Source organism: Danio rerio, chromosome 17 (assembly GCF_049306965.1).
Source record: "Danio rerio strain Tuebingen ecotype United States chromosome 17, GRCz12tu, whole genome shotgun sequence".
Classification (NCBI taxonomy): domain Eukaryota; kingdom Metazoa; phylum Chordata; class Actinopteri; order Cypriniformes; family Danionidae; genus Danio; species Danio rerio.
In genome coordinates this window covers 22,434,654-22,451,672 of record NC_133192.1, presented here as the reverse complement: position 1 = coordinate 22,451,672, position 17,019 = coordinate 22,434,654, and the positions used below count along the sequence as shown (strand labels likewise).

Here is a 17,019-nt window from a genome sequence, read left to right as displayed (position 1 = left end):
TTGCATAAGACTGTTTTCTCTGCTGTGGTCTGCTATGCCATATGCTACATTCCAGCATTTACACAGTCTAAATATACACACACATGACAGAGTTGTTTTAGTGCTGTAACTAAAACACATATCACACACACACACACACACACACACACACACACACACACACACACACACACACACACACACACACACACACACACACACACACACACACACACACACACACACACACACACACACACACACACACACACACACACACACACACACACACACACACACACACACACACACACACACACACACACACACACACACACACACACACACACACACMMMMMMCACCCCTTAATTTCTCTCTGTGTACATTCACTCCATCAGGTTTCTCCAGCACAGGAAAAAAAGTGCTTTAGCCTACATTTTTTTGAAAGTATAAAAACCTACTTAAACATACATGTTTGACTGCAGTTTCTAGGTCAATTGAATACTTCAGGGCAATATAATGTTAATAACTTTTGTGTCTTTTCACATGAATGATTTTTAATTAATAAAGAATTGCTTTCATGCAGTTCAACACCAAATAAATACCACAAAACAACTTAATAGTGTTCCCAGAGATGGGTTGCTGCTGAAAGGTCATCCGTTGCGTAAAAACTTGCTGGATAAGTTGGCGGTTCATTCCGCTGTGGCGACCCCGGATTAATAAAGGGACTAAGCCAACAAGAAAATGAATGAATGAATGAACTTAGTAGTGTCTATCTGTAATCAAATATATTTTAATGTATATAAAATATTAAATAGAGGGTTGGGTCGATAGAAGATGCCCTCGTTTACACTATACCGCTGAAAACGCACATCACGTGACCCCATACATACTGTCATGAGCTTGTGTGGTGAGAAATCGAGTCCCTCCTGCAATCGATTCTACTTAGGACCCCCAAGGGAACGTCTGTGATGAATGCCTGATCAAAAGCTATTATTGTGATCCCTTGTTGTGTGGTTAATCAGAGCTGCGTTAGCTTATTGTAGCCAGGAGGCTAACAGTAGGGGTATGATTATGCTAGCACATAAGGTAACTGGGCTAACTAAACAGTATAAAAGATAAATGCTCACTTTCATAACCCATGCATCCCTTTAATTCTACACAAGTATACAATAGGGTCAATATAACGTTTATACATGCCATTTTAATGGTGAAATGAAGTAGTCACGCTTTTTACATTATATAAATAGGAACGTTATTTCATATACTGTACTTTAGAATTAGAAACTACAATTTATACCTATAACAACTCCAGTAAAACTATAGGATCACTCGGGGTCAGTGATTCTCAGAGGGACTCTCCGCGTGTCTGAGCTGCAGCAGTCAGTAGGTGCTTTGAGCACAAAACTCCAGAGCAGAACACATCGGAAAGTTTAGCAAGGATGTACCACTAGATCGTGTCTCACTATAGTTGTTAAACGTGAGATTTAATTAATCTAGTCTCCCTCTAACAACTCTTTGTTCTTATGAATTTATCATGTAACGTGTCAGAGCGTCAGTACACTGCTTCAATCTTTTGCTTTCACACTTGAACTTAGTAATTTTAGCAAAAACTTTAGATGCTGTTAGTTGGTTTCTGTTGGTTGTGCACCTTTTTTACCAACCCAGTTTGTCGACGCCATAAAAACGAAACAGATCACTCTGCCTATTCATGCCAGAATCCTGAGGAAAAAAGGATTGACAGGTGGCAATTTGTGTGCAACTTATCTTTAATTATTTATGATTTGGTAAAACAAAGACCAGGCGGGTCAGCTAACGATAGGCTACAAGTAATTAATTTGTTATGAATTATTTATGATGCGATGCCATCGTACATAACGATGTTTCACATTAGACATTGTATAATGCCACATTGGTAGATATCGCCCAATCCTAATCCTAATTTTATATATATATATATATATATATATATATATATATATATATATATATATATATATATATATATATAAAAAAAAAAAAATATATATATATATATATATATATATATATATATATATATAAAAATATATATATATATATATATATATATATATATATATATATATATATATATAAAAATATATATATATATATATATATATATATATATATATATATATATATATATATATATATATATATATATATATAAAATATATATATATATATATATATATATATATATATATATATATATATACATGGCCAGTTTGCTCAATAGCTCACTTTTAGAGTGCTTGGGTTCAAGACAGAAAAATGGCACGTGAAATTGAGGTTAAACTATATTATAGCCGTGCACTTTTTTGCTTTGAAAAACACTAATCGCTGGATTTAGAGAAGGGGTTGGGTGATCTGTACAACAAGCCCTACCTGCTCATCTAGTGTACAAGTAGAATGTGTATATGAAACATACAACAAAATGTACCCCAAGTAACCCATTTCAGATTTGTAAAAATGTAAACAGCACCCTCTAGTGGATTTGTCATCTGAAATGTGCAATGAAATGTACCGGGAACATCTTTTTGCAATAAGCCTGGGCTACTTTTATCTCTGTGGGTGTACATTTACTCTTCAATCTGCATTTTATAGCACTGCAAAGCACATACTTACATTGTCATTGGGGTAGAGAACCCGTGAGATGTTCTCAGCCAGGTTGCGGTCCAGTACTGCCTGGATGTAATCGCCAACATTAACTAGGTTTAAGAGAGAAGAAGATGTCAAAATCCTCATATTTTTCTATCTTTCTCACCTAATTTAGGGATCGAATTTTAATTTAAGGCTATTCATACTTGAAATAGTTAAAAGGTGCTGCATGTAGGCTTTAGACTCTTCTAAAGCATAAAAATGTATTTAAGAAACATGCTAATAGAACATTCTTGTTTATTCTTGTGATAAAGTCAGTCATTTTTCTTTGAAAATGTGCAATCTGTGTTGGAATGTCTGTCTTTGTTGTGGTCTGTATAACACTGTTACTGCCAGTTTACCCAATTATATGTCGGCACCCCGATTGCCTTATGGAAAAACAGCATATTTCATTTCAATTATGAAGGCAGGCATGCTCGTTCCTGTTTGTGTTGTCAATCTGACAACCAGTGATTGCGTCTAGTCATTGAAGGAGGGGCAGGATAAAAAAAAAAATAGTAATAAAAATTCTCCAACATTTTGAATTTGGACTGCAATACCCAATTCTACATACTGCACTTTTTCTCTGGTTCGATCTAAACCAGTGGTCACCAAACTTGTTCCTTGAGGGCCGGTGTCCTGCAGATTTTAGCTCCAACCCTAATCAAACACACCTGAACAAGCTAATCAAGCTCTTACTTGGTATACTTAAAACATCCAGGCAGGTGTGTTGAGGCAAGTTGAAGCAAAACCCTGTAGGGACACCGGCCCTCCAGAACCAGGATTGGTGATCCCTGCTCTAAACCAACAAAACAGAAATGCAAGATTTTTTTTTTCTTTTTTATGTTTATTTCATTTCTCATACATAATGAGAAGATGTGGAACCTCTTTGGGCTACTTATGTTATGTTTGATAAAAGGTTTGTGCTGTTTGGTACGGCTATGATTTTTTCTTACTTTTGTTTTGTTGTCTTCTTTGTTTCCAATAAAAAAACTAATGCATTTTTCAGCTTTCTATGTGTTGAAGTAAAGTATCCTTGCTTAATAAAGCTAAAAAAAAAGTTATTTCTTTCTGTCCCCAAATAAAAGATTTAAGCCTAATTTTGATCAGTAATTTTTGTTACTGATATTGTTACTGACTGTAGAATAATGCAATGGGCTCTATGTACAGCTAGAGTTTTATAGCCAACGATAATTTTCCGGTAAGAGCTTAATGTGAATATTTTCAATTTCACAAGGTTGTTTTTACAGCATCGATGTTATAATGTAATCACAATACATTCAGATAAATAGACTTAAGCATTCATTTAGTTGATTGAGCGTAAAACACGATTGTTGTAACAACCGTTGTAACCACTAGCATCATCAGTGGCAACAGGTTAGCGCAGAAATTCTATTAAAAATACTGGTGTTAAATAAATTGTCATATTTTAAAGACCTGGCGGGGGGAAATGAAATATAATGCAGTGCTTCTTGTCTGGTCAGAGACCTACTTCATATCGTACATCTAACTGGCAGTGGAGATGGCTGATTTTTAAAGAAATCAGATCTTAAACGTGACAATTTTGTAATGGAAAGACTGTTCACTGAAAGCACTTGGGCTGCCTGGCTGAAAATTAAAAGTCTGTGTGCATATAGGCCATTGCACAGGAAAACTTGCACAAGCGATTTAAAGGAAAAGTTCTCCCAAAACTGCTCTAAACTTTCTTCTGTTTATCACAAGACAAGATAATCTGAATAATGTTGGAAAAAAAACTGCTATTGACATTCATTGCAAGAACAAAAATACTACAGAAGTAAATGGCTGCTTTTCTTCTAAAATTCTTCAGTATATCGTCCTTTGTGTTCAACAGAAGAAAAAAAATAAGGATGTAACAAAATGATGGCAGAATTTCTCTTTTCTGGGTGTACTATCACTTTAAGGAATGACTTATGGCATTTTATGTGACAACAGAACTTCACAAAACCTTTTGTGTACATGTCTGTTATAGATCAAGACCTTTAATGCACAGCTCAGAGGCCCTACAGTGTTGAATGCGCCTCTGAAAAGCAGTATCTCTGGGTAACGGTGGCCTTCTGCCAACTCATCTCTTGTTTCTTAGGCGCTGCTGAACAGCACTGGACCAGACGCCTATATTTAGTATTCTACACACAAACCTTTCCCCAGGAAACAAGTTAAACTCCAGAGAGAAGGTAAGTTTAGTCCAGATCAGAATTATTTAATACCGTTTCAGTAATACTGGAAAATTCAAGCAAATCATTTGAACTATAAAAGTACTTGGAAGCTGGGATCCAATGGTTTCATTTACTTTCAATGATAAAGCAAAGTACAGACCATTAACGTGTGCATTTGTGCGTTTTCTTTCATGTAAAGTTAAATAAAGTGTTAAAATATGTAACATAATTATTGCGTAGACTCACATTCTTGCAGGTTGAAATCATTAGGAGCTTTGGCAGACCATAGTCTCATAGTATTCACAGTATTGTTTTTATAACCAGGCACAGGAGTGTCATAAGGCATTGCAAGCACAACCTGCAAAAGACAAGAACAAGTTTTAATCAGGCTAAATTTTAATTACATTACATTTATTAAAGGGTAGGCACAAATTTTGCACTAATATAAAATGGCGTTCTGTAAGATTACATTTTTATTTTTACTTTTTTTTACTTTTTACTATTATTCAGCAAAGATGAATTAAATTGATCAAAAAAACTTAAAATTTCTACAAAATTTTATTTCTTTTTTTTCTATATGAAAAAAAATCTTTCTATTTATTTAATTTATTTTGGCAGATGATAATCATACATTATGGTAACACTTTATTTTGATGGTCCATTTGAGTATTAGTAGACTGTCTGCTTAATATCTGTTCATACTGCTGCTAAACTGACATTTAACTCACTATAATAAACTTTACAAGTACATGTCAACCTACATTAACCCTAACCCCAACCCTAGCACTAACCCTAACCCCAACCTAACGGTCTACCTATAATTTAATGAGAATTACTTGGCATGTAGATGCAATGTAACTTAAATTCAACAAACAGACCATCAAAATAAAGTGTGACAAACATTATTATTGAATACCAAATCATAAAATATATTTCAAAATAAAAAAATAATAACATTTTCCTTAAAACCAGTGCCTGTTGATGTATTTTGTTTTGTCATTTGAATTTAGTTTAACCGTTTTCCCCAGTCATCTTATCAGAGGCTAATTTAGTTATAAATAAAAGCATCACAATCGACCAGTTTAAGTCACTGCACTCGATCAGGGCTCACTAACCTGAGTGTCAACCCATTTTGGTCCGTCATGTGTGTGTTCCACTCGCCCATAGAAATGCACAGGCAGCATGTACTCAGGACGGGCCTTTTCCCAAGGGTTACCATAACGCAGCCAATCATCAGCTTCCTCAATCTAAAAAAAGAGCATCCGGAAAATAATGTTATATAGTTTGGACAAGGTTCAAACACTAAGCCAAATGTCAAATCCCCCGACTTTTCCCTTGTGCTGTTTGATGATGTAAACTGTAACCTTTTTATCATACTGTATAAATAGGTTTGATTTCTGGTTGTGCAAATGTGGTTGTGACTTGCAAAAAGAATAAATAAGGCATGGAAAAAAATACCATAACAATAGGCAAAACCCACATAAAAAAATTTATAGTAATTTATACTATAGAGTTTTTGAACCATACTATAGTAAAGTTTTTTTATTATATATACACACACACATGTATTTACAACTCTTTATTAAAGCATGCTGTAGCCACAGCCATATCACCCTTCTGCCCAATAATGTTTACTCCTTGAAGCTAAGCAGAGCTGAGCCTGGCTGGGAGACCACATGGGAAAACTAGGTTGCTGTTGGAAGTGGTGTTATTTGTATATTGTCATTATACTGTCAGTGAGCACCGTCTTTTGAATGAGATGTTTAACCGAGGTCCTGACACTCTGTGATCAATAAAAATCCCAGGCACTTCTCTTAAAGAGTAGGGGAGTAACCCCAGTGTCCTGATCAAATTCCCTTCATCTGCCCTTAGCCTCCCAGTCCTCCACATCCACCAAAATGGGTGTATCATTATCTTTCCTCTCCCCCTATAGTTGGTGTGTTGTGAGCGCAGGCCGTTGTCATCCAAGTGGATGCTGCATACTGGTGGTTGTGAGGATCGACCCCACACCCCCCGCACCCCCTTATGATTGTGAAGTGTTTTGGGTGAAGGGCCATACACGGTAAATGCTAGTTTTTACTCAAGTAAACTGGTGAATTGTAGTATAATATACTCTGTATTTGAAGAAAACTTGGTTCATTTGTTTTTATAACTGTAGTTATTATTTTACCATAGCAACTATAGAAATACCACAATAGAATACTTACTATAATATTATTTAAAAACAATATGGTATTAACAGTAAATTACTCTAGTATTTTTCCATGTGGGAAACAATGCAATTGAAAATGGTTTTGAAAATTATATTTTGTTAAATGAAAATTTTAAACGACAATAAAAATCAATGATATTCCATGACTTGAAAAAAAGGAAATAAAATTCCCTGACTTTCAGTGTCTGGAATAGATATTTGAAGGATTTGTTCCTTCTACTTAAATAAAAAGATCATAGATCAAAGATGAGATGTCATATTTTAGTGTCTGCAAAAATAAATTAATTCACAAAAGTAATTTCACATTTAAATTAAATAAAAGTAAAATGTTTTTTTATTTAACATCAAAACAAAATAATGTTCAATTATTACAATTAATTTTCATATCATGTTTATAAATTTAACTTATTACAAAGAGGCAAAACCTAGTGCTTTAAAATATAGTGGCAGGGGATAATGATTAAAAACCTTATTTAATAAAAATAAAGAAAAAATCTTTAATACATAGTCGTATTTAAAACAAAAACCATGTGATTAACATGATTCCTTTTGGTCTTTCTATGATATATGATGGTAAAAAAAGTATTTACTAAAAAGGTCAAATTAAAAAGTAACGTTAAGTTGTTTCTATGATAAATTATGCATTGACAAAATCAGTTTTGGTTTACCTGCCAGCCATGGGCAATTTTCTGATTGAAGATGCCAAACTCATATCGAATGCCATAACCATACGCTGCCAAACCCAGAGATGCCATTGAGTCCAGAAAACAAGCTGAGAGAAAAAGCAAACACCAAACAAACATTAATAAGGGAATCATACATTAAAGGAAGATGCAGGAGTATTCTACAGTTTGTGCTGTCCTATAGCTCAAATAGTAGAGAATGTACTCGCAACATCAAGGTTGTGGGTTCAATTCTCAATGAAGGCAAAACTGCTGAAATGTCTGCCTTCAACGCAATGAGTATTAAATAAATGTAAACATCAGTACCTGCAAGACGCCCTAGACCACCGTTTCCCAATCCTGCATCCTCCTCAATTTCCTCCAGTTCTTCCAAATCAAGTCCAAGCTGAAGATCAGCACCATCAAGCCCAAAAAATAAATCAATACAAAAAAAGAGCAACATACAATATGCAAAAAATACTGTTTAACAATTGGTGAAAACATGTAATCTGATTACGCAAGCATTCAGCCTCATATTTCAGCAACAGTTCGATAAGGAAGGTTTTAGTGTTAGTTTTGCAAGCATGTGGTGACTGCTCCACATCCCCCATGAACACTCTGTGGGTGAGCAGGGCAAAAAACAACAGCTGTTTCTAAAGTTTCAGGATGTTGAAGTAAGAGCTCTGGGCCAGTTCTGCTATTCAACAACAGACATTCTACTATTGTACTGTAGTAGGTTTGCTGATGCACTTTACCTGATAGATGGCTTCATCACAGGTATTCTGTAGCCCAAGGTTTATCATGGTGTTTTGTAGAGTTCTGCCCATGTAAAACTCAAGTGACAGATAGTGGATGCGCTGTAATGGAAAACACACACAGGAGTAGAAATGAGCACAGAGACAGCAGAAGCGGATCATCCAGCTCAACACTTTAGAGAGCATGTAAAAAGATTTAACAGAAGATGCTCAGTCTTACAGTCTGGAAAATTCTTCTTCTTATGTTACAACAACTAATAAATAAAGCCATAACCATGTTTGTTAATTGGGAAATATTTAACTATTAATAGTGACTAATAATACAACTACAGTATATAGTGACTTGGGATCCTATGATTGGAGGATGATGATTAGCTAATGTGGACCATCTGGGTCAATCATGAGCACATGCTCATCTCAAAATTAGTTTAAAATTAAAATTAAACTTAACTTAATATTTACATTAAAATGTTATGATGTTTTGAAGATGAAAAGACAGATAAAAGACAGATAAAAAGACAGTTTTAAACAGTCAACTTTATTATGATTAGTTAAGTTCAATACTGGTAATAATGAAATGTGGTTTCTGAAAAATTGATCAAATGTGCATTATTTGACATTGTTCCTGTACAAGATATAAAATTAAATTAGGTTAAATTTAGGATTTTTAAATAAAGATTTTTCTATTCTATTGTTCTATTTTTTGACAGAAGCACAGTACAATTGTTGAAATAACACCATAAACTATTTTAATTCAAGCATTTTCAAGGACCTATGTTTGTTTTAAGTACTTTCTAGGCCTTGAATTTTTGTCTACAATTTAAGTACTTTCAAGCAAGAGCATGAAATTGGCATGGACGGAGGGGACGTGTCACCACTAATATCTACCAATTATTGAAATGTCCCTACCAATAATTTAATCACCTTCAAAATAAAATAATGCTCCATCTACCTTAGTATCCTACAGCCATAAGCCACAGCCATATCACCGTACATCCCAAGACTGGTTACTCGCTGAAGCCAAGCAGGGCTGAGCCTGGTCAGAACCTGGATGTGGGGACCTCATGGGAAAACTAGGTTGCTTTTTGAAGGGGTGTTAGTGAGGCCAGCAGGGAGTAGCGGGGGCGCTCAACCTGCGGTCTGTGTGAGCACTAATGCCCTAGTATCAAGTCAAGTTTGCGATGAGTCCACTATAATACTATTAACCAAGGCTGTGCAATTAATCGAAATTCAGTTTGGATTTGGCCTTTATGATTATGAAAAACAATAATCGGGATAAAACAGTTAAACTGAGTCAAACATCTCTCTAAATTTCTCTACATTCTTACCTCCTCAAAATCATACAAAAATGACTTGTGCAGCATGGAACGTGATTCATTAATGGTTATTTGTTTTATTAAGTGTTAATATTTATTTTATATTATTAGGTACTTTATTCATGTTTTCATTATTCAAAAACAATACTTCATTGAACATTTCAATATTTTCAGATTTTTTTTTTGGCAAAAAAAAGCAACATTACATGTTCAGACAAAGATGTTGACAGAGTTTGAAAAAATATTTAAATCAATTAATTGCTCATACAACAGTGAGACAAATTAAGAAAAGATATTACACATTTCCAAAGAAGAAATAAACAGCATATAATACTCTTCAAAAAACTTGGATTTTTTTTATTATTATTTTTTTTGTGGATATTATGAATCATTAAGGATGATGATTTCAGCTTCTCTTTTAATGTTCTGAAAAAAAGTCACCAATAGTTTGTACATTTTTGGGTAAAGTATCCCTAACTCATGTCTGTTCCAGGTTGCTGAAGTACACCAAGTTTAATTTGATCTCTTTAGCCCAGGATCAACTTTTCATAAGAGTTCATTCATCAGATGTCCACACTGAGAAAGGTTTACAGTCTGCTGAAGGGCTCAAATCCACACAGAACAACATCTGAATACCACAGCAATAAAATCAATGCATGCTTCATTTCCACATGTTGCTTAATCTCTTACTGTAGGTTTAACAACAGTAACACAGTGTTTTACTGTTTTTCCAAGAGTCTGAAACTTTAACAGCATCTAACATCTGACACGAGTTCCTAGAAATGCTTCTCGTGTTGGTGTGCTCAATCTTATAACGGTATCTGGTTTCATTTACAAATGTCTACACAAGAGGAAAAAGCAGGCTTTCTGAACTGGCCCCAAAGGCAGATGAAATAAAACACTAATCTCTGGAAAGAAGAAGCCAAGCTTATGAATTTTGGACAAAGCCCAGAAAATTGTTTCCAGAGCAGGACCGTTCTTGTGCACTCTTACAACAAATAGCATTGAATGAATGAATAAATGAATGAATGAATGAATTACTTAATTAATTAAAGTGACTTTCTTTTAAATCGTATAGAGTTCAAGTTAATCAGCAAATTAGTCATATCTAAATTCACAACATAAAGATGTTAAGAGTTACATCAGAGAAGCCACAGAAGACCTGAAAAAAGCGCTTTCTCTTATTAATCATCAAAAAAAGACTCATAACTCATAATAAATCACCCCAGTTACAGGTGTCTATTATTAGCCATGACTTGAGTGATTCTGTACATGGACAATGTCGGTGCATTAGATAAGGCCCATTATCTTCTGGCTTTGACAGTATAGTGTAATCTGTACTTGCCCTAGTGAGCAGAGCATCAAGTGGTTGCTAAATACTTGATTACTAATGACAACCGGCAGATCACACTTTTTTCAAATGCTCAATGCATTAACAAATGGGTGACAATGAGCATAAGAGGGACATAATGCTGGAAAAAACAACCAAACGCTACAGAAAACAATGAATGATTCACAATAAATGAGGAATTCAAATGACTGCCCATGCTATATGATTATGCTCACACTACTTTATATATTATATATGAAGAGTTCAGATGCAAAAACCTCTTAATGTCATCTGAAATGTTCTCCTAAAATGAGCATTTTCGTCTGCCTTCTTTGTTTAAGTTTAGTTATTTCACTAGAAAGGCAATGAAAAGAAGATTTTCGTCACTATAAAAGTAAAATTACTGGGCCTACACACAGGAGTCAAAGAAAAATGTTAATTTTAGAAGAAAATATCAAATGGCTTTTAGAGGTTTGTGCATCTAAACTCTTCCTATTCTGTCCTAAGTAAATGTAAATATATTCACAACATGTTTTTTTTTATTTAATTGTAATGAATTGTGTCACAAAGCAGTGTGTAATTCCGCAGTTATGCAATTATGGGAAAGACACACTTGCCATATATGTGAATTTTGGTGTCTGCATCAAGTTAAATTGACAATTTGTGTGCACACACACAAACATACACACACAAATAATTGCAAGTGTCTACTATTTAACATCCCAAATAAATTTTGTTAATATAAAAGGGCAAAATATGGAGCAAATAATGCTCCATTGCCATTAAGTAATACAGTAGTAGGCCTGTCACAATAATCAATATACTGACTTATCACACAATACATGGACAAGACCTTAATCATTTTTGGTGATGCAATATATATCACCCATACATTAAAACCAATTCTTGCAACATTTTAGCTGATTGTGCAACATCTCTATCTCTGTTGGGGGTGTTAGTGTCAGTATGGTTAAAAACACTGTAGTATTTACTATAATGTACTTTAATATATTTATTTGGCTGTCTGACAACTGAAAATGGATCTGGCAACTGAAAATGGATCTTTCGCAGCCTGTTACTGTTTACCTTGCGTTTTTTGTTAAAATGTGTTATTATTTATTTAGGATATTTCACATTCAGATGAAAACACCTAATTATTAAAGCACTATGATTGAATTAAATATTCTTAAGAATAAAATATGATGTGTTCTTTGGAAGAGTGTACTTGCACTGTGATGGTATTATATTGTCATTCTGTCATTACTTACTGAGTGGCTGAAAATGGTCTTAAAAAGACAATAATATCGTTCATCGTGATATATTTTGGTGCAAGATATCGTACAACAAAAAACAGATATCGAAACAGGGATCAAAAATGTTTTTCAAAATTGTCCTAAAACAATAATGGGTGTTGTTCATTGGTTTTAGGACAACTTTGATGAAATTTTTTAAACTACTTCAACTGCTGACTACTGTATACAACTCAAAAAGTATAACTAACTCTGACATTTAGTTACTATATATATTAAGAAAAGGTGACCACAATAAGTTCTTCTTTTTCCAGTGACTTCTTATGACAAATATGTAAACTAGTGGTTTTAAGGACAGTGACACAGTACAAATATTTAAAATATCAATAGTTATTAGTATTTTGGGGGTGGCACCATGGTGTTTACATGTAGTAACCTATTTTAATGTCATCAAATGAGCTATTGTTCTACATACGCCTGAAAAATATATATTTACTATACAAACTTGATTTAATGGCATTTTACTGTAAATTATGCAAATAACAGTTAGGTAAGAAATATTATTATTATTATTATTATGATTATGATTATTATTATTTTGGATTCCTCTACTGCACAAGCATGTCACTTCCTGGCTTCCTGCACAAGGGGAAATCAGGAAGAGAGCGTACCTTCGGGTCTTTCTCATAGTAATACTGCTGAGTGCGGATCCAGCGGCCCACCAGGTGATCCCGCACAGTGTGCGCCAGGGCGAAGTAATAATCCCGCGGTGTCGCCACATTGCGGTCCTTCACAAGAGTGAAATGCAGATGCCTGTTGAAGCTCTTTTTGATTTCAGCAACATCCCCGAGTCCTGCTATACCACGAACACTGATCTGCTTGCGCCTTTCATGGTCGGTTAGCGGTTTAGACATGTTGTCAAAAGCAAAGGAATGAAAGTTTGGACCCTTGACTTGATGTGCACAGGTTGTTGCGAGTGTGCGCGAGGACTTTACACGCACTATTAGCTCTGAGACACACCCCTATGTCAACTAAAGAAGAAAGTGGGCGGGACGTACAGTCAGCTTGTTTCTATTGGCCAGTGACACTTTCGTTATTGCATTCCCATAGGCTGCGTGAGATGTCAATCATTCCGGTAACACTAACTAGCAACAAGTTTATGAATATACCCAGTCAGAAGATGAACCCTGGCTCAGGAGATATGTTTGTTTAGATTTACTGTATAAACAGCTTTATTTGTCACTATTATGTGACATTTTTATAAAACTCAGCTTTAGTATGAAGACCTATAAAGACTTGCCTACTTCCTTTCGTTTCATACAAACCGAGTTTTCACTAATGAATTTAGTTTGCCTCTTTTACTCATTGCTTACAGTTGTGGATTGATTTATCCATCTAATCTGTCCTTATAAGGAACGAGATTGCAGGCTACCAATAGAAAACAGCTATAAGTGGGAGGAGTCTGGTTTATGCATACAGCAATAGCACAAGTTACAATAATCTACTCATTTAAGTCTATCTGCTCTGAAATTATGACCTTTTAGATCATTTAATTGTAAAACAGCAAATGATATTTTTCAAGGTCAACAGACAAAGTAATAGTAAATATAGTAATAGTAAATATAAGAATGTAACAATTCTATTAGACTGCTTAAAACAGATTGCCCAAACTAGGGCTCATGATGGCCCACAGTAACCTTTGATTTGGCCCACCACCCCATATGAGAGGAGAGGAAGAATGATGGGAATGGTTTAGATATCGTATGTGACCTTTAGTTAGTTTGTAATATTGTTGAGCTACATTAAATGTTTACATTTAAATGATGTAAATTAATCAGATTGGTAAATGAGATGGATAAAAGACAATGCAGAGACTTAGGTGAGTGATTCAAGGCAGAGGCAGACTGTTATAAATATGATTGCTTGTATTGCAATAAGTTATAACAAAAAAAGCTAAACTGCTTTAGTTAAAACGATTCAAAGTAATGTTTTCTATTTATCAATATTATTAAAATAATTAGGAAATGAACCATGTCAACTTCCATGTAAAATAGTTAGAGAGGTATATTTGTCTTTGGCCCAAGGCTATCAATGATTTTTGGTTTTTGGCCCTTCATACGAAAAAGTTTGGGCACCCGTGGAAATAAAGCTTATAGTGATTAAGTGTTTACCATCGTGCGACGTGCAATCCGTGTAACAAGCTGTTATCTTAAAGTAACAAATCATTATTGCTAACTGAGCTCTTAAGACACAGTGGGCTTCCACTACCATGCTTAGAAACCCATCACTTGACTGTAATTCTCTCAAAATCAGGGTATCATCTTCTGTCCATTCCATATCCATTTTCAAAAAAAAAAAAAAAAGAAAGGAAAACTAAGAAAACTTTTTCTATTTTTCATTTGGTCAAAAAATACAGGGATTTTGGCTCGATTTTAGTTTTTTAATTGAGGGTAGGAAAACACATGTAGGCAGTGCTGTAACGCCCTCTTTTCTTTGGTTGGCTAACCAAATCTGAGCTCGTGACGTAGTCCTCAAAATAAAAGTCCTCTGTCCTATTATTTAGTTTTATTAATTTTACATATTCTATCATTTGATCAGTTAGCAGGCTTACATTCATGCATATGCATAATGTAAAAAAATAAAAACCAGAATAAGAACACATTAGGCCTCAGGGCTATAAGAAAGGGTAACATTTGTTTTTATTTTTTTTCCTCCTATTTTAATTGTGTGTGGGGGTATATTTATCTCTCTCACACACACAGACACACACAGACACACACAGACACACACACACAATAGGAGGAAATAAATTATATATATATATATATATATATATATATATATATATATATATATATATATATATATATATATATATATATATATATATATATATACGACTATTATTTTAAGGGCAACGTCGCAAACTCAGATTTGGTTGGTCAATCAGAGGAAAAGGGGCGTTTCAGCACCGCTCACGTGTATAAATCATTTATCCATTTTGCTACCTTAAACTAAAACCGAGTCAAAATCTGTTTTTTTTTTTGTTTTGTTTTTTAGTGAGCAAAAGAAAAAACGAAAAACATTTGTTTTCTTGGTTTTCCTTTTTTGTTCGAAAACGGATATGGAATGGACGGAAGACACCCTGATTTCCCAGAGATAGACCAGTCAATATACATTTATATAAAAATTTGTTTATATTTGTATATTTTTACAACAAAATCATATTTTGTAAATGCTATACAGAACAGGAAATGAAAAGTATTTCTAAAGACCTCAAAACCACATCCTTTGCATTTTCTAAAGACCTCAAAACCACATCCTTTGATAAACATTCAGTAATATATTGAGACATTTGATCTGCTAAACCCCCTGTAGGTCTTAATTTTGTGACCTCTGCTGTTGCAAGGAAAAAAAAACTGCATGAACGTACAATAGAAGAACACGACAGAAACGAACACAAAGTAAACCACATCCTGCTGTTTCACTTTATGACCTTCTGAACTTTACATGTAATGAAAATGTCTCAGTACTTCAGTTTTTAACAGTCTCAGAATACATTTATATGGCACTTTTTATAAACATATTTAATAATACTAAAGAAAAACAGCAGGTTTATAACCGACCATGAGTAAAAAGATCATAGCAGTTACAGCTGTTCTTACTAACATAAAAATGTTTTTGTTTTGCTCTGAGAGTAGATAATAAGTATGTGCTTTGATCAAACATTTATAATACAATAAACAGAACTAAAACTACAGAATAATTAAATATAACATAAAAACAAAAATTGAGCACAAGGCAATAAAGTGTTTCTTGATCAGGTAAACCGTGACGAATATGATTCTGACATGCTACAAATGCCCAAAACCAGTTCACACGTATAGATCTTAATGTCCTAGTAAGAAAAGTAAAACATTCAGAAAGTCAGAGGTATGTAGAAAAACTCACATTTTGACAAAATGGCAAATGACAAATACAATCAATGTTGGCGTTTTTTTTTTCCAGTCAGTGTTCCACTGGGTTGAAGAGTTTTTTAGCACGTCCCATGTTTACGGAACGACTCTATGCAATGGAAAGCGGCACCGAGGGCCCAGCTGGTCTCCGCGTTATTAATTTGTCTTGCCAGCTGAAATTTAAACAGAAAAAAACAGTATCAACCATGAATCTTGTCAAGATCAAGCAGAGCAGTTGTGGCCTGATGGTTAAGGAGTTGAACTTTGCAGGTTGCAGGTTCAATTCCCGGCCCCCAATTGGATGTGTCTGTGTGCTTTCACTCCTCTCAAAATGTGTGTGCGCACATAGATGGGTTAAAAGGACCAAATTAGAGTTTGACCAAAACCATTCTTGACCATGCTCACATCACTTCACTCATAATGCTATTAACTACCTTATGCATGTGTTGAAATCTGCGTCCAAAAGTCAACACAAAGCAACTATTACACAGGGCTATTAAATCAAGAATCATAAATCAAGAATAGCACACCTTCAGCTCTTTGTCAGGCGGGAAGTCCAGCTCCTGAAGAAGCACAGAGATGTAGGTCAGATCCAAACACAGGAATGGAGACTCCTTTATCCCGCCGGCTGACATGTTATTGCACACTGAAGAATAAACAAGAGAATGAACAACGTTTTTGCAGAGCAAAGGTAAAATGTGGGATTTATTGAAAAATGCA

At 34.5% G+C, this 17,019-nt stretch overlaps 3 protein-coding genes across 16 annotated transcripts in view; all 3 read right to left on the bottom strand.

Moving 5' to 3' along the window:
* pygb (phosphorylase, glycogen; brain) overlaps positions 1-13,333 on the bottom strand; it is a 28,550-nt gene extending 15,217 nt beyond the window's left edge. The window contains 7 exon segments of the mRNA NM_212809.2: positions 2,633-2,715; positions 5,065-5,176; positions 5,934-6,065; positions 7,699-7,802; positions 8,020-8,098; positions 8,448-8,549; positions 13,015-13,333. Of these exon segments, the coding sequence (NP_997974.2) occupies positions 2,633-2,715; positions 5,065-5,176; positions 5,934-6,065; positions 7,699-7,802; positions 8,020-8,098; positions 8,448-8,549; positions 13,015-13,257 (855 nt within the window). The 5' untranslated portion in view covers positions 13,258-13,333.
* Positions 1-17,019, bottom strand: part of LOC141378555 (uncharacterized) — an 876,211-nt gene that overhangs the window by 297,431 nt on the left and 561,761 nt on the right. The gene's annotated exons all lie outside the window — the stretch shown is intronic.
* Positions 15,522-17,019, bottom strand: part of entpd6 (ectonucleoside triphosphate diphosphohydrolase 6) — a 78,063-nt gene continuing 76,565 nt past the window's right edge. For 13 of the 14 annotated variants that reach the window (XM_073927237.1, XM_073927236.1, XM_073927239.1 and 10 more), the window contains 2 exons: positions 16,830-16,945; positions 15,522-16,472 (listed from right to left, as the gene is read on the bottom strand). In XM_073927237.1, coding sequence (XP_073783338.1) covers positions 16,380-16,472; positions 16,830-16,945 — 209 coding nt within the window. In that variant the 3' untranslated portion in view covers positions 15,522-16,379. 14 annotated transcript variants of the gene reach the window in all.